This window comes from Puntigrus tetrazona, chromosome 5 (genome assembly GCF_018831695.1).
Source record: "Puntigrus tetrazona isolate hp1 chromosome 5, ASM1883169v1, whole genome shotgun sequence".
NCBI classification, from domain to species: Eukaryota; Metazoa; Chordata; class Actinopteri; order Cypriniformes; family Cyprinidae; genus Puntigrus; species Puntigrus tetrazona.
This window is the reverse complement of record NC_056703.1, coordinates 19,674,500-19,701,864: the sequence shown is the minus strand read 5'-3', so window position 1 is coordinate 19,701,864 and position 27,365 is coordinate 19,674,500. Positions and strand designations below refer to the sequence as shown.

The 27,365-nt window shown below is 37.0% G+C and overlaps 1 protein-coding gene across 1 annotated transcript; it reads left to right on the top strand.

Annotated features, from left to right (window-relative positions):
• Nucleotides 1–650: 650 nt before the first annotated feature.
• On the top strand, nucleotides 651–25,781 carry jak2b (Janus kinase 2b). Its single transcript, XM_043239717.1, has 24 exons — nucleotides 651–1,600; nucleotides 9,235–9,478; nucleotides 11,369–11,492; nucleotides 11,613–11,730; nucleotides 13,782–13,927; nucleotides 14,200–14,494; nucleotides 15,239–15,358; nucleotides 15,543–15,700; nucleotides 15,824–15,935; nucleotides 16,824–17,010; nucleotides 17,508–17,632; nucleotides 18,185–18,319; nucleotides 18,549–18,636; nucleotides 18,751–18,884; nucleotides 18,981–19,119; nucleotides 20,040–20,191; nucleotides 20,291–20,441; nucleotides 20,529–20,665; nucleotides 21,094–21,283; nucleotides 21,567–21,691; nucleotides 23,605–23,777; nucleotides 23,898–24,015; nucleotides 24,133–24,246; nucleotides 25,173–25,781. The coding sequence occupies exons 2-24, from the start codon at nucleotides 9,277–9,279 to the stop codon at nucleotides 25,305–25,307; spliced, it is 3,378 nt and encodes a 1,125-aa protein (XP_043095652.1). The 5' UTR covers nucleotides 651–1,600; nucleotides 9,235–9,276; the 3' UTR covers nucleotides 25,308–25,781.
• Nucleotides 25,782–27,365: the final 1,584 nt, after the last annotated feature.

Below are 27,365 nucleotides of genomic sequence, written 5' to 3'. Positions count from 1 at the left end.
GAATGTTTTTACCATTCAGGCAACATTCCAAAACAATTTGTTATAAGTTTACTGAACAAAAGAATGTTATTCTTTATGAATGTTAAATTCAGATAAGATTGAAAAAATAATGTTTTGTAAATATATTGGAATATGTAGAACATCTTTGTTAGCAGGGTAGGCTCTAAACGTTATTTTTTATTTTACTTATGTCAGTGTCAATTTTTATTATATTAGATTTTTCCTAAAAGGAAAATGAGTTTCCCCATTCCTCCTGAGCTCAAAAATGCAAATCAGAATCTGCTGTTGATATATTATTCACACTGTTTTGTGTTTGGGTAGATGGACTGACATTTTGATGAATTGAAATAGGTAAAGTCTGAATAGCCCGAATATGCAGTGAAGCATGTGTATAGCAAACATGCTTTGCTTTTACCTAAAACCAAACCGAGAGGTCAAACAGAGAGCACCGGCATCAAGGACAAGTCAACCATCTTTACTTTCACTTACCTGCAACGCAGTCACTCAGCCAACAACATGCATTTCAAAATGACCAATGATAAAATGCAGGACTAAATCCGAAGGACCAGACCAGGCAGGTTCTAGAGCAGGGATCCTCAAATCTGGCCATTAGGATCATTAGAAAATCACAGGTAGGTGAGTTTTATCAGGGTTGGAGTCAAACTCTGCAGTGCGTTGGCCCTCCAGGGCGAGATTTGAGGAACCTTGGTCTAGGGTTAATCATTGATTGTGATCTGATGAAGGTGATACAGCAAAGGGTCAGCGAATCACTCTACCGTTAAAAACGGGTCGTGTTTTAAAACCGTTAAACGTTCCGGGACGACATATGCAGATCTGGGGAAATTATAAGCAAGTCAGCTAAACCTATGCTGCCCAAACATGCTGTCTAGGTAGGCATGACACTAGGTATTGAGACACTTCCCCGCTGAGACTCCGAGTGGCGTGTCAACTGCAGTAACCACAGGGCGCCACCTGCATTGTGAGACAGCCTATATAACACACACACACACACACATACACACAGACTGCGTGCTGGGAATTAAAACTCGTCTTTATCGCCTCTTTACAGACCAAGCATCGGTCATTTAAAGACAAACACAAATGTAGTTTGTTAAAGCACGACCTGCTGGTAGTCTTGACTGTCATGTCGGGTAAGTTAGCATGCTCGCTAGCTGTCACTCCACTGGTGATCTTAAGACATGTCGCGTCCTTAACGTATCCGTCCAGTGGCTTTCTTTAAGAACATATTCCGTTGTCGTCGTCTTGAGTTGAGACAGCATGTCTGAGTGCGAAGCTCCTGTGCTCGTGTTTGGTAAATAGGAGACAGCAGCAGCACATGCTAACGCGCAGCTAGCCGTCTAAACTTGACCCCGAACCTCTTAGCGAGCTATGCTTCAACTAGTCAAATGTTACGACGGCTAACGGGATGGACACACTGTCAACCCTCGCCTAAGTGACACCGAGCGACGAAATATTCGGAGTAAACGCAGCAGCATGGACTAAAGGACCGTTTCGCTCGGATATTTGAAGTTTCAAGTGCGTTGTTCATCACGCGAGTTGGCTAGCAGCGCTCGCTAGCTCAGCAACCCCAAACAAGCAAGTAAGTATTTCTATTTACCGCTGTGTTTTTATTGCGCGGATGTTTTTTCTGGCTTTAAACTTTAAAGCACTCGATATTGTGTACACGTAAGGCCGTATATTGATGTTGTGTATCAGATTAAATGCGTGCTGCCATGTATAATTCATATTTTCATCGTTACTCAACGTTAACTGTACAGCCTTTTTTTGCAACACTTGTAATGTCTATTCTGATTGTTGATAAATTAACTGAGAACAAAAGTCTGTAACCTGACAGAAGTGGCTTTTCCACTCATTTTTAGTTCTGTTCGTCAATACACACACGTATGTGTATATGAGTGTGTGTGTGTGTGTGTGTATATATATGTATATGTGCATATATAGGTACGCGTTTCGTCAGGTATGGTGAAAATAAACCTAACCCTAACCTCTTAATTTGTTTAGTTTAGGAGAAATATTCATCCCAGTAGAACTGTAATTCTCTTTTTTGAAGGCCATTAACTTTTCTTTTTTGTTTTTCTTTCATTCACTTTAGAATTACTGAGTTTTGAACATTTTGTGATCAGTGAAATGACAAAAGTGATTTACTACTAATTCCATAGCTAACATTTAATGTCTTATAGGCTATTAAATTATGTTTTCACATCGTTACAGAATTTTTGTCCCGTTCAACGTTAGACGCATGAAAATATCGTTCATTAAAAATAACATTTTGTCTCTGGCTAATATGAACTAACAGTGAAATGGTATGAACAGACTGTGCGAACATGATGATCATGTCACACTGTGGGATCTCAGTTGTTATTAATGTCAGACCGTACGGCAGTCAAGACCTGTTTTTTAAAAAAAAAGGTGCATGCAAAATAAATCTTCTGTTTTTCACCAACCCACACATTAAGTAATCGTGAGCTGCGTTGCACGCAGGGATGAAATGATGGTTATCAGAAAGTATATGAACGGCAGCAAAACCAGCGTATTTAAGAAGAATATTCTTAAAGAAGAATAAGGGGCACCACACACTCCCATAAAAGCAGCGGTGCAACTGGTGATTATTGTCGCAGAGGCAACGTATCCGATGAATTTCACGAGCGGAGGACGAAAGAATCTGCAGCATAAGTGCTGATCATGGCTTGTCTTGAAATATGAAGAAAGTTTGTTGTCTGTTTTAGGAGATGTCACACTGCACGGCTGCGCACAAAACCTTATCTGTTTGCAAACCAGGCTTTTGTTAGTGTACATTTTGTTAGCATTTACTGGTATATTGTTGAATCAATCAAATGTTTCTTTTAATATTTTTAATGGTACTCTGAGCTGGCATGAACTAACATAACTTTTTATATATTTTTTTTACATTTTAACTTTAACAGTGATTAATTCTGTAACAAATGCATTGCTGATAGTTAACATGTTAATTCCGTAACAAATGTTAACTACTAGCTCCATTTTGTACAGCGTTACTGTATGGTGATGTTTATCTTGATTTTCGTCACATTATTTTTTTCATCATTTATCTCTTTGCAAACAGTGTTGTTTTTGATAAACCATTACATTAAAGTCTGGTGAAACACAGCCATATTTTTTGGAAACCGATCATTTTTAGACCATTATATTTGGTTTATTGTCGTAAGTTCACATTTTTTGATACATTTGATTAATTGATACATTTAACTAATCAATATTATGATCATCATCATTAAACAAAACATTGGTTAATCATACGTTTATGCTATTTGTTTTGTATTGCACGTTTTTTTAAATATTAAGTGTAAAATGCAATTAAATATACACTAAGTAATTTATATATCATATCACCATTTTAATATCATATCATAAATAATATTGTCAATTTTGAGTTGAATTGAGTTTAGTTTACTATTATTATTATTATTATTATTATTATTATATATTATTACTCTTGAATCTGAAAATACTGTTGACAGCTAAGAAAATTCACTATGTTTTTAGGAATAAAACCAGGCATATAAAGTACAAAAAAAACAAGAATGTAGATGGAAATAAAACTGCAAGGTTTGATGGATGTAAGTGCAAAGGTCTACAGATGTAAATGGACAGTGGAATAAGATGAACACTTAAATGCTTGCTTGAGTGTTTTTACAATAGATTTTCGCAGTTTTAAGATTCAAAGTCTGGGTCAGGACTGTAACAAAAACGTATGATGGCAAAAAAGTTGCCAAGATAGTTTTAAGGTGCACTTCATTGTTCAAAGTGACATGCTAATAAAAATATTCAGACTTATGCTTATTTAAAAAATATATATGTTAATGAAAACCATCCCCTGTGACACAGAAGTGCTTGTAGTTAAACAAACGGCCATATACTGTATGCGCTCAAATCTGTCTGTGCATCTTGGCCACGGAATACTTTACATACTGCAACATGGTCATGTTTGGAATAAAGCATGTGTTGTGGTTAGACACCAGTGCTTGAAGGTGATGTTTCATAAAAAAAAAAAATCTAATCTCCTCCGCAGTAAGTTGTGTGCGCTCACTTTTGTCTGTTGCTGCAGATCATCACTCCGTTAAACGTCCTTGTTCTCTTCTGTTCTCTAAATCTTCTGTGTAGTAATCTAGAGTAGATTAGGATATTAATGTAGCTCGTTTCATCATGAGTTTTGTGAATGTGCCGTCTCTCAGGTTGTTTTGATGTTCCAGTGTTGTCAAGTTGTGCGGTTTGTACGTGAGATGTCTCTGTATTGATTCAATTCAGAAGCCTGATAAGATACACGAGAACACACTCTGAAAGTCCTGGAGTCCTGAACTCAGACGTTCACAAAGAGCATTATTTGAAACCAAGCTCCCAAGATGACTCTTTCTGAACTTTTGCAACGGTGACAGGTATTGGGTGATCAGAAACTAGGGTTGGTTGCAGAATCAAAATGACTAAAATTTGAATAATAACTAAATGAATACAGGCGTTGCATAGGCGCTGTTATTTTGAAGGATGGTTATTTAGGGATTATTGAAGGCTGGTAATGAAAGGTTTGCTGCCAGCCATCCATGTGTGAAGGATTTATTGCAGTACCTGCATCCCATAGAGGATTCCTAAATATAGAGGGGGCTGAATGCAACGCTTGCAACAGTGCAAACAATAGTCTGTTATTAATAAATAAACACAATCAAGGTTTGTGTTTAGAGCAATCCCATATTCACACTGGTCAGTGTCCTTCTGTGATGTTGGCCAAACTCTGCTGTCTGAGTCTGTTCAGTCAGTCAAGGCCTGATTGGAAAACTATATGCTTTAACTGTAAAAGCACAACTGGCAGTGTAGTTGAAGTCAAAACCTTTTTTTTTTTTTTTTTTTTTTTTTTTTTTGAAGGAAATTTCATAATCTTCTTATGGCCTTTGTGTCCAGTTTTATTTGTTGCCATAGCAAACAGCAGCAGTGATGACGGCCACAGAACTTTTTTTTGCACTTCCTCAAAAGCCAGTTCCTCTCATGCTGTGCTTTATGCGGTGTCTGGTCATGGCAATGGCTATCTAAAATCATCTGCCTGAGTTGGTAAACATTTTTTATTTTTTTTTATTTTTATTTTTTTCAAAGGTTTTGATTCTCGGCACATTCAACTGTAAGAACCAATCGTATCTAAGCATTTGACTTTTTACCTGTTTTTATATTTAGTTTGGCTTTATGGCAGTGGCTGTAGTGTTGCAGTATTGATCCACAAAATGGCGGTAACTAGGGATATGCCGTTATCAAATTTTCATGTTGCTATTTTCACTTGCTAATGGTTTTATCAGGGCTGTTCAAACTTGTTCCTGGAGGGCCGGTGTCCTGCAGAGTTTAGCTCCAACCCTGATCAAACTCACCTGAAGCAGCTAATCAAGCTCTTACTAGGCATATTAGAAACTTCCATGCAGGTGTGTTAAGGAGCTAAGCTCTGCCGGACATCGGCCCTCCAGGACTGAGTTTGGACAGCTCTGATTTTTATCAAGGCATATAGTATTATCCCAATAAAGATATTTAGTTGCAAGAAAGTGTTGGGATAACAGTGCAGCGTTTTCAGTTTTTTTCTTTTTCTTTTTTTTTAAGTTTTTTTTTTATAACAATAATATATGAGCATTTAAATATACAATAAACCAATGCACAAAAAATGTATACTCTCTATATATTTTACAGTAAGATATCGTCGACATGTTGTGCGGATTCCCGGTTTCTGTCCGTTCGCAACGTTTCCGTGCACTTTCCACTGTAGAAAAGGTTATTCCAGACCAGAACTGACTTCTTTCATATTTATCAACCAGTATTCAGAAAACAATATATCATCATAAAAGCAGTCATTTTTTCTTAAAGGTGCTGTACGTTTTTGACTCTTCTAAAGCCGATGAATAACATATTTGTAGTTAGTTAGCAAACATGATATGCTTGCATGGCTGTCTCTCTGAAAATAATGCTATAGCCCTTAATTCTTTTGCGATACCCATTTCAACTGCTAGCTGTCAATCTTACATACTGCAAACAGATAAGAAAAAGAACTTATGTACAATGTTTGTTTGTTTATTTATTTATTTTTAGATCTACACGTGTTTTGTGTTAGAGACAGCAGCCTAAAAAACATTGCCTGTCATTAATGTTAATCGAAGAAAAGATATTCATTCCTTGATTTTCACTGAATATAATAATGACTTAATTGATTTAGTGTTAATATTGAATGCATTCAGTTCATTAATTGGCTGTAAAATAAAGTTTATTTTCGATTAATAAAGACGATGGCCAGCAGCCAGTAAATTTGCAGCATTTAAATGTAAATGACAGATGAGAGTTATAACGCGCATATTAATAACAAATCCTTTTAAGTATGATATTTCCAGCAGATTGAATCATTGAATGCCTTCTTGAATCAGTTGTCACATTTGAAAGCATCATGTTTTGGTTTTTTTTTTTGGTTGTTGTTGTTTATGCCGTTTCTTCAAACTGCAGTCAATGGAGATTTAAAACTGTTGACTTTGCAGTACACACAGCCAATGTTTGGAAAGATGCATGGAAGTTACATCACGTAGCTGTCTACCTAAACTATTTGTGTCTATATCCTAGACCCCAGTAATCACTGCATGTGGCTATACTTTCACTGTAGAGTTCTGGACTGTTTGTCCATTTTTCTGTGGCTGATGATTGACAGTATGGAGGATTGTGCTTCTAATGAAGAAATGCATGTAATATCAGACAGTGGCAGAGGTTTATGAGCAAGCTAGGGTGCGTGACTTGACCAATGTCAAATGACTTCCATTCACTTCAAACACTGAAGCCCTGAAGTGAAATAAAAAGCATGATGCCGGGCGTCGCAATAGGTTCTATATCAAGTACACAGTGTATGCTTGTATGTACTGTTTACACACTAATGGAAGTCCTGTGTTGTACTCTTGGTATGCAGACAAGCTAAATTCTTCTGCTTCTCTTATTCTTCTGCAGCTGTGTTCACAAGGGGACCAGAATTTTTGAGGCTGATCACAGGAAATAATAACTGCCAATACAGTCACCTATACTGATTATTATTATTATTATTATTATTTTTTTTTTTTAGGTAAAAATTATTATAGTAATAGTCCAATTGGAACGTTTCTTTAGTGTCTGAATTTTTATTTTTTTTTAATTTGAAGGTACAGATGAATATTTTAAGTCATTATATTCAAGTTGAAGTACTGTTCTCTCAACTGTGACTCAATAAGAGATTTTAAAGCTGTCAATAGATATGTTTTATACAACAACGTGCAAATTTAATACACTCCGCATCAGTACCTAGGGCTCTAGAGTGCACCGGTGCGACCAGCCATTCTAGGAGGAAAAAAGGCTGTGTGATTCGAAGTCTACACTACACTGCACACATTAGACATCGTGGTCTAATCCAATCAGAGATGAAGGCCGGAACCCCCTCTGATTGGCCATGGTCCAGATATTCCTTTACACTAAAAAAATAGCTTGTTGATCTAACTTCATACGATTTTCTGTTTCAATTTGGTGTGCTTATGATACGTTCCTTCCCTAAACCTCTAAACCTAACCATCGTGTCGCATGCACGCCAAAGTCAGTTTCTACGTATTAATAGCACACCAAAGAAAAACAGAAAATCGTGCCATTGAAACACACTTTCATGAGATCAGGTCATCCACTTTCGCTTTTTTCTGAGTAAATAAGCAAATATACAACATATTGCTGTCACAACAGCTGTTTTGACGAGTATTCAATTAAAGTCTGTTAAATAAACAAACACTTTTCCAGTAAGTTACCTTTTATTTTGGATTGGTTTAGTATTGGCACATATTGAGAATTTTCAGGATCGCATCGGTTCTGAAAAAATAGCATCATTGCATCCGTAATTTAAACTACTTTTTATCCCAAACCTTCAAAACTAGAACTTACCACTGACAGAAACGCTCATCTATACTGTCTTTTCTTGTGCATTTAAATCTCTGTTACAAGCAGAACTGTGGTTCATAAAGAACTTTGTTTTTCTACATTCATAACATGCTTTTAGTGAGACTGGAAAACTTGGTCAGGCTTTGGCAAAGTAAATCGGCACACTATCATCTCAAACATTGCAAGAATTAGATGTTTTGTTTCCAATCAAGACTTTGAGAAACCTGTTCATGTATTTATCACCAGTAGGGTGTATTATTGTAATCGTCTCCTCACAGGCCTTCTTAAGAACATCATTAGATAGCTGCTGCTCATCCACGATTCTGACTAGAACCAGGAGATCTGAGCATATCACACCAGTCCTCTGGCCTTACACTGGCTTCCACTTACATATAAGAATCGATTTTAAAGTACTTTTACCCATGTATAAATATCACTCAATTGCCTAGGACCTAAATACAGTACAGATTTGCTCACTGAATATAAACAGAACACTCAGATCATTAGGATCAAATCAGTTAGAAATACCAAGGGTTTACACAAAACAAAGAGAGTCTACTTTTAGCTCTTATGCTGTCCGCAGTTGGAACCAGCTTCGAGGAGAGATCAGATGTGTTAAAACATTAGACATTTTAAATCCAGATTTCAAACCCATCTGTTTAACAGTGCATTAATTAAACTTTATTTTACGTTAAACATTTTCTATTTTAAGCTTTTTTTCATTTTAAATCTATTTTAAAATATTTTCAAATGTAACATTTTGTTTTATTATTTTTTTACATTTTTTTGTTTCCTTTTATATAAAGCACATTGAATTACCATTCACGTGTATGAAATGTGCTACATTAAACTTGCCTTGCCTTACATCCATGAGTGCTACTTATTATTGCCTTAGTTTTCTGAAAAGTGCTTTAAGAAATTTAACGGACATTAAGAAATGATATTGCATAGCTTGTCAGTGTTCTACAGCTCTGTGTATTAACTGCTGAATATATTGTATGTTTTGTTTTTTGTTGCCCAGCCCTATGTGGTTAAGTCATTTCAAGTCTTCCAAATTTGTTAGATGTGCTAAATTGCTTCTAACATCCTCATAAGACTTTGGATATGAACTTTGCACTTATGCTTCAGTTTTCTACATTCACTTGATGGAAGACCTTAATAATGGAATTTCCTTGTATTGTTTTTGCTCAACAAAATAAATGCAACGATTATGTTCTGCTTTTAGTAACCATCCAGTCAACTTCTGGTAATCTAACTGCTCTTTCTTCTCGTGTCCACAAACAGGTGGATGTTGCTCTTTTGCCTCCCATCGCTCGTGTCTCTTTGATGGACATGGAGACGGCTGTTTGTGAGCCTCTTTACCAGAACGGTGATGTCCACCATGAGGAGCTTTGCCTGAAGCAGCCCACCGTTCTCAGGATCCACCTCTACCAGAGCAGCCGGAGTGACGCCAATTGCACCCCTCTCTGCTACCCACCAGGAGAATATGTCATCGAGCAGCTCATCGTCAACGCTGCCAAGGAGTGCGGTCAGTCATGCCCATCAAATTATAGAAAAGAAGAAGCGATTAAATGTATTTTGAATTCTTAAAGTAGATTTTGAGTCTGTGACCGGCATCTCACATCATGACATTTTATCAGTTGCTTGGCATCTGTATATGTTTTGTTTAACTGGCTAGGCTCTTTCACTGTGAAATGCACTTGCACTTTAAGCTGTAGCTTAGCATAGATCATTCAATCCAATTAGACCAGTAGCATCGCGTTCAAAAATGACCAGAGTTTTTCCTTTTTAAAACTTAACTCTTAACGTGTGCTAAGACCGGCAGAAAATAAAAAGTTGCGGCTGCAGCAGGAACAGCAATATCACATAAACTCTTTTCTCACCGTCAAACAGATTTAATCAATATCATTTCCTCTTTAAACTTTCTCAATGCCGACTCAAAGCGATCAGCCCACTGTGTTGTTTCAATTGCATCCTTCTGCGTGCCGGATGTATATAGATGCGGTCTGTATTGCAGCATTTCCTATTAATACTTTTCTGCGCAATGAACGATTAAGTCTTTCTTGTTCTGTTTTTATCTACCACATGTTTTTATCTAGCCACTGCACAAAGGAACAAAATGTGTCCAACACAGTAAATCAGTACAAACAGTTTTCAGTTTACACGTTATGCTACACAAAAATGCACCAGAAATGTAGACTTTCAATGGCGTTCGGATGCTTTCATGCTTCCGCCTTAAACATGAGCCACATCTCTTAGTGTAACAAGTGTATATTAGGTGTACGGCTACCGTGCATTAGAGAGCAGGCTGCTCTTACATGTTGAGGATGTCAGTCTGCACCGCTCCATTTCTAGTCAAACACCAGCTAGTGCTGCAGGCTTATTGGCTCACACTGATGAAATTAACCCCTTAGGTATCAAACAACAAGATGTTTTTTCGATACTCAGTGGTAGAGTCAATTTGATCAGTACCTCAGTCCTACTTACAATCCACCGTTATTAAAAAAACAGCTATAGAATGTGAGCAAAAAAACATTACCAAAACGTACATCATAGCATACTTCAGTCTATTTAAAGTATATGCACTTTAAAAACTCTCCCATTATAATCAGTAAAGCTGTCTACAGTATATGATTACTAAATCTTATTTGCATGGCATATACATCATCTTGTTGTTTGATGAATTCTGCCTCGCAAATTCTCAGTGTCCGCTTAATAACAAAACTGAATGCATCTGATTGCCCATTGTGTGTGTGTGATTGGTTAGATGAATTAAAAACGCAGAAAAAGTAGTATGATGGCACAAATAAAACCTAATATTAAGTAGATAGTATTTCTAGCCTAATGATGATTGTCTTGCTATTGTCAGAGGCATCAACCTTTTGCATCTGGCAAATAGTGTGTATGTTTTGGAATCAATTACCCTTTTCCTGAATATTTTTTACATTTTATTTAATGTAATTAATACCTGATAATTTGATCATTAAATTATTAATTAGACATAAATATACATAAATTAGTGGGGATTTTCTGCATTTTTAGCAGTAAGATTTTTACATTTGTGTGTTGTGTATAGTTCAAACATTCAGAAGCATGTTTTTATGCTTTTCAGTGAAGTATCTTATGGATGCATTTCTGTGATAGATCACAGTAAAAATTTATATTGTGAAACATTAAATTGTAAAATCTTTTCTATTTGACTATATTTAGCAATATATATTTTTGTTATTTTTAATGAAACCTTCTAATACCGAACTAAACCTAACGTCACAAATCGCCTGGTTGGATGTAGCTCCGCTGCTCAGTTAGCTGACCATCATTACCCATTAGTGTGCATGTGCAGGCTTTTCTTATTTTACACTTGGTGTCTCTCTTCTCTCGTTAGCACCTTTTCTTTATGCTGATGTGTTTCTCACAGGAGTGTCTCCAGTGTACTGCAGCCTGTTTGGACTGTATAAAGAAGATGAAAGTGTCTGGTTATCACCCAATCGTGTTCTTCATTTAGACGAAACAGCCAATGAACGTTTGTTATTCAGAATTAGGTAATGCACTCAGCTCCATCTTTCACTTGATTAAACAGAGTTATGTTATTATATGATGTTTGTCTTCTCTGTCTCATTTTGTCAGCCTGCGATTTAGTGACTGTGATTTTTTTGTGTCAGGTACTATTTTCCTGGCTGGTACAGTTGTGGGGCGTCCCGAGCGTACCGCTACGGAGTGACTAAAGGATCTGAGAGTCCTGTCCTGGATGACTATGTTATGTCTTACCTCTTTGCTCAGGTGAGGCTTTCCCACATCAGCTTTGTAATAAAGAAATTATTTTTAATTGTGAATGAAGTGGTGTTTGTGTTGTCAACAATTTTATTACACTTCTTTTAGCCTGAAATCTTAGCATATCTTGCGTAATTTAGCCAATCCATATGTAATTTAATTGCAGTTTGGCCTAGTCTATCTTCTCAGAAAACAGACCGTCTTGGTTTTGGCTTTTAGAGTGTGCAAATGGGAATTACGCTAGTGTATATCTGCACGGATAAAGGCCCCTATTTACTAAACAAATGATAAATAAAGGAAACTCATTCTGACCTCTCTCTCTCTAGTGAGTGGGCTTGTTTTGTGGCGCCTGTTCGTCTTCAACCAACAGTCTGGTATGCGATGACTGTGGGGAACGTGATTTCATGTAGATTTTTTTTTTAAACTGTATATAAGCCGTAACTGTTATACTGTCTCTTGTAGTGATACCGGTTCATACTGAATATCAGTGTTTAGTTTTCTTATATTGGTATTACGGTATTTCAAAAATTCATATCATGTCTTTTAAACAACATTTGGTTTCTTTTCACTGTGGTGAGGGAACAGGATTGTATGTGATACTAGGCCTGAGAGTTCTGAAACCGAAGCTGTAAAACAAGTTGGAAGAACTCATGCACACCATACTGACTCAAAAAGCCACATTGTTCCTCCTGAAGCTGAGGTTCGACTATCCAACAATTTCTCCTCTCCAGTACCCTGGCATAGTCTTTCCTGGGGAGGCTGAGGAGTGTGATTTCCCCTATAGTTAGAGCATACCCTCCTGTCCCCCTTCTTAAAAAAAGGAACCACCAGTCCAGAGGTACTGTCCCCCACCTCCACACGATGCTGCAGAGGCGTGTCAGACAAAACAGCCCCACAACGTCCAGAGTCCTGAGGTACTCGGAGAGGATCTCGTCCACCCCCGGTGCTTTACCGAGGAGCTTAACAAACTGCTCCCTCAGTGGAAGATGCATTGGCGGGATTGAGGAGAACCTCAATGTATTCCTTCCACCGCCCGACAGTGTTCCCAGTCAAGGTTAGCAGATTCCCACCAGCACTGTGTACAGTGTTGGCAGGGCACTGCTCCCCCCTTCTGAGACATCGGACATGTTCAGCTTGTCAGACAATTTAATAGCGCACATTTCTCTAGGTTAGATTAACAAAGATGTAAGATGGCTAATTCTTATTTCAGATGATAAGCCATATTTGATGTCAATGAATGATTAAAGTTTAGAAGTCATGTTCAATGTACTATATTACCACAAAGACCAGCCATTAACTATCTGTACATCATGGAATGCATGACTTGACTAATGTGGATTCTTTCTTTTTTTTTGTGTGACTAAGAAAATAAGTAACATTTTTGGGATGACTATTAGGGGGCAGTCCTACCAATAAGTAAAAAAAAAAAGTTCTAATATTGACCAGTACTGATATATGCTTTGCTAAAATCTTTTGCATAGTCATAGCAAAAGACATGTCCTTACCTTTTCTTTACCGAGAAAGATCTTTGAATGTTGGTTTCCATCACTGTGGCCCATTTTACTTTGTGTCCAAAAACTCATTACAGGGGAAGCCATGTTTCAGCGGAAGTCAGATGACCGTCATGTTGAGGGCATCCTGGGAGAGAGCAGGCTTATAGTGGTTTAAAATTAAGCTGTAATGTGTTTGGAGGTGAACTCTATCTGACCCCATTGGATTACATGGGTTTATGTCCTGTAAAAGCGCAAGTCTGACACAGACAGGAGTCATTTTTAAACGGGTTGTTGAGGCAGCAGCTTTGCAGTCTCGTCTCGTGTAGACTTGTCAGTCAGTCTGCTCTGTCTGTGGTTGTTAAAAAGAAAAAGAAATCCAGCTAAAGGTTGTTGCAGGGGACTGGAATTGAAAATCATTGTAGTTGAGACAGTTAAACATGACCTTCATTTTAAACCTTGTGCCCACAGTAACTACCATGTCTTTAAATGTGCCCTCTCACTGATTTTCACACATCTTTGCCATTTTTACCGTCACAAATGTAAGTACTTTCCTTCTGTTTTATGCAGTGGAGGAGCGACTTTGTAAACGGCTGGGTGAAGTTATCCAGCGCTCATGAGGTTCAGGAGGAGTGCCTTGGCATGGCTGTACTGGACATGATGAGGATTGCCAAGGAGAAGCAATGCTCCCCACTGGACATCTATAATGACATTAGGTACTTCCATAGTATTTTTTATACTACACCTTAAAACTGATTTCCTCTCTCTCATGCTTGTTTGTTTACCGTCTTGAGTTTAAGCCTTTTGAGTTTGTAATGGTTTCATGGTAAAAACATGGTTTAACGTTGGTCTCATGTAAATGTAAAAACATAAATTATAAAAATTAATATAAAAACTCATGGCACAAAGACTTCTTTAAACCACCATCTATTCTAGTTTAAAAAAAGAAATAATATTTGATACTAACTCTTATCTGCTTTATTCACAGTTATAAGTTCTTTCTCCCTAAAGACATGAGGGAGCGAATCCAGGACTATCATTTTGTCACAAGGAAGCGAATCCGCTATCGCTTTCGGAAAGTCGTGCAGCAGCTCAGCCAGTGCCGAGCCTCAGCCCGCGACCTGAAGCTCAAATACCTGATCAGCCTGGAGTCTCTGGACTCTGGCTTCTACACCGAACATTTCCAGGTCAAAGAGCACTCGGGCGATCAGGTCACCATCATCGTCTCTGCAGATAATGGCATCCAGTGGTGCAGAGAACGACACAAAGAGAGACAGTCTGAGGTATATAGAAAAATATAGAAACTCTCTTGGTAATTTTTAAACGAGATGCTTGTGATCTAATTGGATTCAATGATCTAAGCTAAGCTATGATAAAAGTGCTATCTCCAGATTCCAAAACTGTAAAACTCAGCTAATTTAATCTGGGGGGAGTTGGAGAATGAGCCCATTTCCAAAAAAAAGTGGAGTGGAGTGTTCCTTTTAAACTAGTGTGATTTAAAGGTGATATGGTCACAGATATTTCAGTGATGAGTAAATCTTTAAACTGATTTGGCATTATGAAACAGAGTTTGTTTTTTTGATAAATTTGATATTTATGTTTTGAAAGCAGCACTGATAGTCCTCAAACATTCTGTTCTTATTCTTCTGAGAAAATTTCCACAATTCATTTGAAAATCATTTAATGAAAAAGTTTTTTGTTTGGTAAGATTTTTGAAAGGATTGCTTACCAAGTCTGGATTTTGGTAAAAAAAAAAAAAAAAAAAGTAGTACAAAAACAGTAATTTTGAATGTTCACTTATGTCTTACACGCTTTGGGCAGAAAACAAAGCACATGCTACGTGTCATGAAACCAAACCTAAAACTTCCTGGAACTTTGAAAGAATTCATTTGCAGCCTTGAATGCATTGGCATATCCAGAGGGAAATACCAGTCTTTTTGTGTTTATTAATATTTCTGTACTCGTGCCAAAAAATGTTTCTGCTAGTGAAATTTCATAACACAATTTCATATTGTACTTTCTCACAGGATCTGCAGACGTATTGTGATTTTGGGGAAGTTGTCGATATCAGTATCAGACAAGCCAGCAAAGAGGGTACCAACATGAACCGCATTGTTTCCATCAACAGACAGGATGGAAAAACTCTAGTAAGTCTGTTGTAGAAGAGAAACTCTGCTGCATTGTTCACTGGGATATCCTTTGATTGTTACACCATGTTAAAGGGGCTCATAGTGCCTTTGAACTTCTGGGCTTCTTCCTGCTGTTATTGGTGAGAATATTTAAAGATCATGCGCTAAATATATATAATAACTCCTTTTTTTCTCCCAACAGGAGCTGGTGTTCTCCTCCTCAGTAGAGGCATTGTCTTTTACGTCGTTAATTGATGGTTACTACAGACTGACCGTAGATGCCCATCACTACCTCTGCAAGGATGTGGTTCCACCCCATCTGCTGGAGGCCACTGAGAGCTACTGCCATGGGCCAATATCGTAAGCACTAAAGGAAATACTTTTTTACCTCAATTGATAAAATGGTTCATCAAATTCTCAGATGATTTGCATTCAAGCATCGTTTGAAAGCATTATCATTGTTTTCACTGCCTGTGTTTACAGAATGGAGTTTGCAATCAGTAAACTACACAAGTCAGTGAACCAGAGAGGTCTGTTCGTGCTCCGGTGCAGTCCCAAAGACTTCAACAAATACTTCCTGACTCTTTCTGTCGGGGTGCGTTTTTACTAAGTGCTAACAGAACATAATAAATTGTCAGTTTAGCCATTTTCTACTTAAAGCTGAAAACTTAAAGGAACGCTCCACTTTTTTTGAAAACAGGCTCATTTTCCGACCACACCAAAGTTTAAAAAGTTGAGTTTTACTGTTTTGGAATCCATTCAGCTGATCTCCGGATCTGTTGACAGCACTTTTAGTATAGCTAAGCATAGATCATTGAATCTCATTTAAAAATGACCAAAGAATTTCTTGGATTTGACTAGGAACTATACTCTTATCGGCATGCTTAATGAAGTTTGCTACCGTACCATGGCCGCAGCAGGCATAGTGATATGCAGTGCCTGAAAACAGCCAGACCCTCTTTCTTGCACTGGGAGCATGTCTTGCAAGCTGGGGACTATTTCCCCAGGCGCTGTGTAATATCACTGCATCTGCTGCAGCCATGGTACGGCAGCAGGGATAGAATTGGACCTGTAACATTGGCTGCCCACTGCTCCGGGTGTGTGTGTGCACTTTGATTTTCTGTTTTGTGCTTATCTCATCCAAAGTATGGGTCACCATACCTGGCCACAAATCACTTCACTTCACTTTTAAGAATGAGCCTGTTTTCAAAAAAAGATCAGTGTTTCTCTTAAGACGGTTAAAAACTGTAAAATTGTGAAATGCATCAGAACAATCATTTTAAATAATTGTTTTCCGTTTCAAATGTATTTTAAAATGTAATTTATTCATTTGATTAAACGTGCCATTACTCCCAGTCTTCAGTGTCACATGATCCTTCAGGAATCATTATGATACTTACTTACTCCAAGATCCTATTTGCCCCAAAACTATTTGAATGGTTCATTTCTTGACATCATCATCATCATCTTTTCTTTCCATCAGGCGTATGAAAATGTAGAGTACAAGCACTGTCTGATCACCAGATCTGAAAACGGTGACTACAATCTTAGTGGAACCAAAAAGAATTTCAGAAGTTTAAAGGAGCTGCTCACATGTTACCAGAAGGAAACTGTGAAATCAGACGGTGTCATCTTTCAGTTCAGCAGGTGCTGTTCACCCAAGGCCAAAGGTCAGTAAAGGACCTGATAATCTATATATATATATATATATACTATAAAAATTCATGCTTGGCCAGTGTGTGTGCGATTTCTTTCCGGATGATATAATCGATTTGGTTTTTGGAGTCATTTATACTAGAGTTGTGTTTTTTTTTTTTTGTTTTTTTTAACAATCCTGATTAAACCACACTACTAATGTGTTTTAGCCTGGAATATTTTGTATGCATACTCTGTCTCTAGAAATACACTATCTCTGTTTTGGATATTAGTTTTTGGTTTGTTTTTTTTTTTAGAAATGCACATTGTGGTAGAATATATTGTGGCTAAGATGAAGGGGGCCTTTTGGTTTTCTGTGTTTTTAATCAGGGCATGTATATAAGAACCAATACTTCACAACTGTGCAATGTCATATTCTGGAAAAAAACAATTGTGAAAATGTTTTATTTTTAATTCCTTTTTAAATGTGTCACCCTGACATCCTTTTGCCATGTGTTTTTTATGTAAATAGAGAAGTCGAGTTTGTTGGTGTGCCGGAGTCATCGGGGTTCAGAGGTGTCCCTGTCCTCCTCATTGCAGAGACATAACATCAGTCAGATGGTGTTTCATAAAATCAAGAAAGAAGACCTTGATCTTGTAAGTAGTTGTGTACAATAAACTGAGTTGGATTTTACTCTCATTCAAACGTTTGGACTCAGTAAAATTATTCTTAGTTTCTTCTGAAAGAAATGAAAAGTTTTATTTAGTAAGACTGCATTAAATTTTTTAAAAAGTGACTAAAACCATGTATAAAAAAAATTATTTTAAACTTTGTTTAAAAAATCTGAAAAAAATCCACAGGAATATTGTTTAAATAATTTAAAAAAATAATTGTTTTCAACATTTTTTTTTTCTATAAAAATACGTAAATGTTTCTTGAGCATCAAATCAGCATTTTTCTTGAGCATCTAATGACTGCTGGAAATTAACCTTTGCCATCATGGCAATAAATAATATTTTTAAATGTATTATTTAAATAGAAGTAAATGACAAAAGGCATAAAGTTTAAATTGTAACACATACATGGAACAGTATTATTTTTGATCAAATAACTTCATTAAAATGTTAAAATATCTTACTGACCCTAAACTTTGAACAGTAGTGCAACTGTCAAGTTTAACATAATTATGTGTTCAACGTTGTTTCAAGGGTGAGAGTCAAGGTCAGGGGACTTTCACTAAGATCTTCAAAGGGATTCGGAAAGAGCAGGGAGACTACGGAGAAACACATAAGACTGAAGTCATTGTCAAAGTCTTGGACAAAGCCCATAGAAATTACTCTGAGGTAAGATGAGTCTGGAATGAGTTTGTAATTAAATTGTGACGCCCAGAATTGAAATAATATTGCACCTATAAGATGATTTTGACACATCGACATCATTTTACTCTTAAATAATCCCTTTAATATCAAGTTTTGACATCTCAGTATACTGCAGGAAGTAAGCTTTTTGTGCTTGATTTAACTGATGTACCATAAGTTTCTTCATTCTCTTTTTTTCTTCCTTTCTCTCAAGTCTTTTTTTGAGGCAGCCAGCATGATGAGCCAGCTCACCCACAAGCATCTGGTGTTGACCTACGGTATCTGTGTGTGCGGAGATGAGAGTGAGTGCTCACGCTTCTCACATGATGTACCGCTGCGTACTTGTTATTATTACGAGGAAAATGTTGTCATTATTACATTATGCGTTAGCTTGTTATTTTTTTTTTTTGTCTCAGACATCATGGTGCAGGAATATGTGAAGTTTGGGTCTTTGGACACATACCTGAAGAAAAACAAGAACTCAATATCCGTTAATATCCTGTGGAAGCTGGAAGTGGCCAAGCAGCTCGCCTGGGCTATGCTCTTTTTGGTGAGAAACACTAACAATTCAGCAATAACCTACGTGGGTTTATGGAGGATTGTCTTAATGCTTTTTGTTCTTTCACACACACACACACACACACAGGAAGAGAAGAATCTGGCTCATGGGAATGTGTGTGCAAAAAACATCCTTTTGATCAGAGAGGAAGACAGGACATCGGGAAACCCTCCATTCATCAAACTAAGTGACCCTGGCATCAGCATCACAGTGCTGCCTAGAGAGAGTGAGTCAAGAGTGTGAATCTGTAGCTGACTTTAATCACCTCCTCTGATATTTGCATGCCATTATCTCATTTTGCCTTCCTATTGACATTTGCACTGAACTTTCAGACTCTAAACAATGGGCAGCCGATATATCTGCAAGAAAAACATTGTAGAATTTTTTTAGAGCTAGTGATTACCAGTAGTAAAAATAAATTACAGAAAAAGTGTTTGAAGAATAATATTTGAAAAATATTTAGAATTCTGAGATTGTTCTTTTTTTGAGATTGTTTTGAGTGCATCATATCCTGTTTGGCGGTCAAATGCGGTTTAGATGCAAAAATGTGCATCAACCTGTCCAAAACTTAAATCCAATCCAAAAACTCTAGTTACTGTCCAGTGGAAAATTAACTTGTCAGACTTGAATAAAAGGCATCTTTTTGTCTTATTTTTTCAGTAAAAAGATATGAATGGACTATATTCAGAAGGTTTGTGTGCAAATGCATGTGTGATGAAAAAAGACAGAAATATATATATTTTTTAAATCAACAAACTATTTTATTTTCCACACAGTGACAAGCTTTGGAGTCCAAAACGACATTGAACCCTAGTGTTAAAATATAAATAAACCATAGAAAAAATGTATCCCTTTAAGATTTTTTTTTTTTTTTTTTCCGCATATATTGGTCAATTGATTTGAGTGTTCAGTGTAACTTTTGTGAACTACCACAATTTATTGAATGCAAATACCATGTAAAATACACAAATTTGTGAATAATTTAATAAATTGGAAAACTTAGAAACCCAAAACTTTGAGTAAATTAGAAAAAAATGAAATAAGACCAAATTTATCCTCCCTATATAAAGAAATTATGCTGATCTGTGGTAAATGACCACATTTGACTAAAATGTTTGCATAAGTTAATTAGAAATATTTTTGTAGTTCTGGTGGAGCGGATCCCCTGGGTGCCTCCTGAATGTATCTTGGACCCTAAAAACCTAAGTCTTGCCTCAGACAAATGGAGCTTTGGCACAACTTTATGGGAGATTTGCAGCGGAGGAGAAAAGCCACTTGCCAGCATGGACAGTTCCAAGGTAAAACACTACTTGTGTTTTCAGTATGCTAATACAATGAATGTAAATCAGAAAAACTGAGGTTTTGAGTTACAATGCCTGTTGTATTCCTCTTTTCAGAAACACTTGTTCTACGAAAACCGTCACCAACTATCTGCTCCCAAGTGGACAGAGCTCGCCAACCTGATCAACAGCTGCATGGACTACGAGCCAACATTTAGACCTTCATTCAGAGCCATCATACGAGACCTCAACAGTCTCTTCTGTCCAGGTCAGTACAGTCACACACAATCCCACTGTCATTTGTCACAATTTAATTGATTCTCATTCTTGTAATCGTTGTGAAATGTGTTCTCAGATTATGAGATTGTCAAGGAGAGTGACATCTTACCCAGCCGAGTAGGGGCGTCTGGATTAAGTACTGGAGCGTTTCAGAATGAGGATCTAGTGCAGTTTGAGGAGAGACATCTCATTTTCCTTCAGCAGCTTGGCAAGGTACACACCAACATCCATGTGGGATCACTTTTTGTTTTGTATAGAAACTACGTTGTTGTTATTGTTGTTTTTGGGCTGAAATTAAAATTTGTATTCAGAAAGGATGCATTAAATTTAGAATTTACAACAAAAAACTATTATATTTCAAATATTTCTACAAAAATATTAAGCAGCGTTAGTGCTTTTTTTATTCATACAATTAATAAATTACATTTTAAAGTGTATGAATTGTATTCATTTTTATTCATATTAATCAATAAGAATCAATCACTCTTTTGCTTCATATTTCTTCAATGCTTGAATAAGAGAAAGAAGCTCTAAATAATTTTTCATTTCTGTCAGCACCGTTAATTATTATGCTTTAAGTATGTGGAAAATGGTCAAAATCAGTAGACGTGTGTGTCACAATAATTACCCCCCTCTTTCAGGGAAATTTTGGCAGTGTGGAAATGTGCAGGTACGACCCCCTGCAGGACAACACCGGTGAGGTTGTGGCAGTGAAAAAATTGCAGCACAGCACCACTGAGCACATCCGTGACTTCGAGCGGGAAATCGAGATTCTCAAATCTCTACAGCATGAGAACATTGTGAAATACAAAGGCGTGTGCTACAGTGCAGGTATGGGATTGGAAATTGTGTTGAGAAACCATTTGTTATTTTGTGTCATCGTTAAGCACACACATTTCCACAGAGCTTGAATGGCAGCCAAGTTTTTTTCCAAGATTTTTTTTTGGGCTGAAATTATATTTTTGAAGCGACCGAGTCAAATGCATGGTTCTTCATTTTTCATGACTGATATTTACTTTTCTTTTTTGTTGTTGTTGAAGAAATGCATCAGATTTCTTCTTGTGTCTTCATTTTGGCTTATTATAAGCTTTGGCGTGTTTCCTTGTTCTCTTAGGAAGGAGAAACTTAAGATTGGTTATGGAGTACCTGCCTCACGGCAGTCTACGAGACTATCTCAACAAGAACAAAGACAGGATCGACCACAAGAAACTTCTTCATTATGCATCTCAAATATGCAAGGTAATTATATTTTCTGTTATATTAGTGGTCCCTAACCTGTGGCCTGCCTAGTCCCTTTATGCATTAAGTAGAGGTCGACCAATATTGAATTTTACAGATAGCTAGGTTGGTTTGTAGTTGCAGATGACCGATTAACTAACCTATAGTTTTAAAATTGAATAGTGGATAAAAAAAATAAAAACATAACACTTTATATGTATAAACATAAACGATAAACAAAGTTTTTCCAGTAAAACCATACATTCCTTTTTTGTATTGTGTTTTGGGCATTTTTCCAATAGGATTTAATGTTCCACCAATAGAATCCATTACATACCACTAGACACAGTTATACTGTTACATTAAAACCAATACAAATCCCATTCAAATCATTAACTCAAATACATGTTCTGTTGTGATTTGTTATTCTGAACTTTTATTTTGGCGGGTTGCCACCAATAGCTTTACAGTTCTGTGTGACGATAGTTTTACTCAATTAAAACTCTAAAAGGCTCCTGAAATGTAGAGCAGTTCTAGAGATGTTGTTCGTTGTTTGTGTGTGTGTGTGTGTGTGTGTGTGTTAAACAAAACCCTTGGTCTTCTGCTCCGCCATTCATTCATACATGCAGAGAAGATCGCGCAATGTGTTAGTGCTTATCAGATGAGTTACTGCTTATCTAGTTTCACTAGAGACAGTGGATACTTGTGGACACAGGAACTTCTTTTCCAGATGTACAAGTGTTTTACATCCTGTTTAATTGTTTAAAATAACACTCAAGCTCAGGTCAAATTTATGGTAACAATTATGACATTAAACTGACTTGCGTGTATTTTTGCCACATTAATTTAACCTCTTGAGGTACTGCTAGCGTTCTCTTAGCCTTGTCTGCAAAACATACTGCTGTTCTTTCTGTAACATCTAGTCAACAAATTAATTTATATTGACATGAAAACATGTACTGGATTGTACTGTATGCATATGTTTTCGCTGTCTATGTTTTAAACATGCATCTGAAATGTCATCGCTGTCACTTTTTTCAGGCAGCTTGCCATGCCAAACTTAGTATTGCTTTTCAGAACAAATACGCTTGTTTTTAGTGATTTTCCATCTCTAGAGGCCACACATTTTAATTTTTTTATTTTTTTTTTTTTTTATTCTAATTTAAAACAAAAGTAAAATGCGCACTACATTTTAAGCTATTTAAGTGAAGGAAAATGAGAGAAGGTGGGACAACGTAAACAAACTAAAAGCAAACAACTGCTTGATGAAATTAAAAAAGCACAGATTGCTTTTACAAGATATTTAAAACCAAAGGAAAGTGAGGAAAAGAAGGCACTGCATCACCCCCACGTGATACCGGTATTACTAGTGCTGTCACACATTGATTAACTGGTAGGAACATTTCCTCACCGTCACAACCCTATTGACATGTAATTAGCTACAGAAGCTGGAGTGGTATTAAACACCAAAAAACCAAAAAGGTCAACCTGGGCCCTCAAGATGACTTGATTTAAAATAAGACGGAACGAACGTTAGAAATAATATAAAACGGTTTTAAATTTCAGATATTTTTATGTTTAGCAACTTTGTTCTTGGAAGAACCAGCATTCACGCTTTCTTAGAAAACTAGAACGCTTTTAAAAGCATGATTTCTAAACCTGGAAAAGGTTTAATGGCCATTGGAAAGAATTTAATGTATATTTTTAGAATTATGCCAAGCTCTAAAATATTTTCAGATAAAAGTACTTTTCATCATAATGCAGTAAATCACCAACAGCTACAAAAGTCAAGGGGTTCTTTGAATATCGTTGTGGTCTGAGCTTGAGAACTCAACCCTCATAGCGATAAAAACAATTATTTTAATTTCAAACATCTTGTTCTAGTGCCCTAACCTTTCTCTTGAAATTGTCATGTTTCTGTTACACCTCTACAGGGCATGGAATACCTTGCAACGAAGCGGTACATTCACAGAGACCTGGCCACACGTAACATCCTCGTGGAAAGTGAGTTCAAGGTGAAGATCGGCGACTTTGGCTTGACCAAGGTTTTACCTCAGGGCAAAGAGTACTACAAGGTTAAAGAACCTGGAGAGAGTCCAATATTCTGGTATGCCTTTTGTTTGTTTTAGTTGGCTTGTTTAGCAGAAGGATTGACGGAAAATAGTTTTGATTAATTTTGATTGACGTGGAATTTGTTTGTGTGATGAGTTGTTGTTTGTTGTGACAGGTATGCACCCGAGTCTCTAACTGAGAGCAAGTTCTCAGTAGCGTCAGACATCTGGAGTTTTGGAGTGGTTCTGTATGAACTCTTTACATATAGCGACAAGCTCTGCAGCCCACCTACAGTAAGTATCCTGCTTTTTTCTGCATATGCGATTCCCTTGAACATGTCAAACTTTTACACATCCAAAGCGATTCTCTTAATCGCGCTGCGCATGTCCACAACATTTTGTTGCCTTCAGGTATTTTTGAGTATGATGGGAGGTGACAAGCAGGGACAAACAATAGTCTATCATCTCATTGAGCTCTTGAAAACAGGAAATCGTTTACCCCAGCCTATGGGCTGCCCTTCTGAGGTACTGCATTACACAGCTATTCAGATTACGATCCTGACTTCTAATGTGTAGTTGTTGGAAGATTCATGCTCAAACATTAAGCAAATGTATAGTGCAAAAATGCTTATAGTAATCTGCAGACATTTGTAGCCTACGAATAAGGTTGGGAAGATGAATCGGAACATGAATCGATTCTGAGACTGTCCGCATGCATTGCGATTTTAGTTTAGTCTTTCACAGCAGATGGCAATGCATGCTTTAGAAACGGCCATACTCTGCTTGTTCGCAAATCCTCACACACTTTGATAAGGTTGAAGCGAATTACAAGGGTGTTCACGTTGGGGTGTGTTTACATTTAACCTCGTGTCGTAAAAGCATTCTGAGGTAAAATCTCTTTAGCGCTCTTCCTCACGAGCATTTGAGTATGCGGATAAAAACTAGGGTAGAGCACCATCTTCTGTTAAAATCTAAGCTCGGAATCACTTCCAATGCATTCAGAAAAACTCTTAATCGATCCATGACTCGATTCTGCATTGATTTATCATCCCAGCCTTCAAAAACATAAGCTTCAGTGAAATTAGGAAGCACAACAAAGCTATTAATAATAATTGTTTCTTAGGCACTAAGCAAGCATAATATGATATACGATTTCTGAAGTTTCATAGGACACTGAAGATTCCAAAGCTGAATTTTCAGCAGCCTTTACTTCAGTCACAGAAATAAATTACATTTGACAAATATTTTCATGTAATTATGCATAATTAATTGTTACTATGATAGTAATTGCATGTAACGTGTAAAAAAAATAAAATTAAAATAAAGCGTTACTGTCATTTTTCACACTATTACTGTTATAATGGTATTGTACAATTCTGTTAAGTGTCTGCTGATTTTAAATCACAAATTATGGGCATAATTGTTAAATGTTCACTTCTTAAATCTTTTAGATGTGCGAGATCATGCAGGAATGCTGGGACAATGATGCTAGTCTTCGGCCACCCTTCAAGGAGCTTGCTCTGCGCGTAGACCTGATCCGGGACAGCAGCGATTCAGACCGATATACCCAAGTGCCTGCGTTTTAGAAGCTTCACTTGCTCACCGCTGCCACGCAGATACCCAGCCCCGAGCCTGTCCTATGGCCCTGTCCGCTGTCTTAATTTGTTTCTTTGTGCCATTTACGGCAGATCTGACCCCAGGACTTGATCACCTCATCTTGTGACAGAACAATTAAGGTCATTTATATCAAGAACGGGTTTCTGTTTTTGCTAGCAGTGCTGGCATGCGCGCCCCTTTATCAGCGATGATAAAATCAGTCGTTTTCTTAAATGCAAGAGCTGTGCATTTTTACATCCACGTGTTTGTATGTACATATACAAAGATGATTTTATAATTTTCTAAAAATGAAATGATCTGTTTGAAAGCAGTGTCATGTAATTTAAGATTTCAAAAATAGATAGGTTTATATTCATGCAGGAGGTGTCTGATTGAAAAGATAAGTTCTTGCTATTGTAAGTCTTTCTATTTTCTTTGAATAAAAATGCTAATGTTTATGTCAACGTGGCATCCAATAAGAGCTATTAATGCGCCTTTTCCCATTGGCGTTACCCTTATTTGACCTCTTTGTTTAGATGACAGGCATGTGGTATATCCACTAATATATTGCTCTTTGATTTGGATATAGAATTTCTTTTCTGTTTTCCATTTTTGGCCTAAAATTTTTTTTTTTTTTTACACCAATAAGGACCTATGATTTGTATTTGTACATGTTAAGAAGAGAATACAGCATTTCCTATGTTGTGGTGAAGGATCATGCAGTGTGTGTATTCGGATCCGTCAGTCCCCCGGAGCTGTGGAATGGTAAGTGTGGAGGTCAAACATAGACTTGACATTATCCACTTTCCGCCGGCTGGTACCAGTTTCCACCGACTGACCCTCTAAACTGGCAGAGTGTTCTTGCACTGGTTTCTGAGAGGAAAATGATCAGTGTTTCACATACAGAACTAGTTTGTGACAATTTTTTTAACAAAAACAGCATGGGCTTGTTAGGCACACACTATTTTCATTATTTACCGGTCATATTCCACAATGCGGGGTTGGAAGTTTAACTTTTTTTAAGTCATATCGTCATCCTTTTTGGCATTCACGTTGAATCACTTGGGCTGATGACATACTGGGCAACTTTGGAAAAAGGCAGCCAGGTGAGACACCGGACCCACAACTGATCCAAAATGTCCAAATAGAATTTGTTACCCATTGTCAGTGGGCAAAGTGCCCAAGCAATTGTTATTCAGTTGCATTATCGTATACACTATAAATTTTTTACTTCTTGCATATAAAGCTCTTCATAATTTGGCACCTCAGTGTCTTTCAGATCTTCTCCATTAATTTGTATGCTCTTTGCGCTCTGTGAGATCATCGTCTGCAGATTTATTGTCTGTCCCAAAATGAGTTCCTTTGGGGGTAGGGTGTTTGGAAAGGCACCTATAAACAAAAGGTATCATTATTGTTGTTGTTATTATTATTGTTAAGCAATGTTGTTCTCAAGTTGCCTGGCAAAATTGCTGAAAAGTTGTCCACGTGTGTCATCAGCCCTTAAATATAGAATGAGTTTGCACCCCAATTAGCTTTGCTAATAAAATTAAAAAAAAAAAAAAAGACTAGCTCAGATCATCACTAACTTGTTTTGCACACGGTTTTGCTTTATGAAACATAAGCAACATCCTACGTTTTATGTGTTGACAGTGTAAACAGCAATTCGGAGCGTCGCAGAAAACTTCATGTACTGGTAATGTACTGTAACTTGTTTATCGTGTGTGTAAATTCAGTTAATACACACTGTAGTACACCCTATTTAAGTGGCTGTATACTAGCGTTTTAAATTGTTGTATATGTATCAGTGAAATCAGGCATTAGAAAAATATGTCTGAGCGAATGAAATATGGCAAGCCTTTTATTGCTTATATTCAATATTCATCTTTGAAGTGTTCACAAGACTGCACTGAATGTTTATGGCCATTAGTGGAACAAAGTAATGGTGGTGAATGTAAAAATACCATATTTTGCAGAGCACTGGGGCCCTGTGATAATCAGCATCTCTGATTTGGCCTTTTTTTTCTTCTTCTTTTTTTTGTATGGCCACG

What these genes read in the sequence shown, in the direction of transcription:
- jak2b (XM_043239717.1), top strand. Translation starts at nt 9,277, where the DNA reads ATGGACATGGAGACGGCTGTTTGTGAGCCTCTTTACCAGAACGGTGAT. An exon ending in TACTGCCATGGGCCAATATC is followed by an intron (nt 15,701 to 15,823) that starts GTAAGCACTAAA and finishes CTGTGTTTACAG; the next exon opens with AATGGAGTTTGCAATCAGTA. An exon ending in CTGTTCACCCAAGGCCAAAG is followed by an intron (nt 17,011 to 17,507) that starts GTCAGTAAAGGA and finishes TTATGTAAATAG; the next exon opens with AGAAGTCGAGTTTGTTGGTG.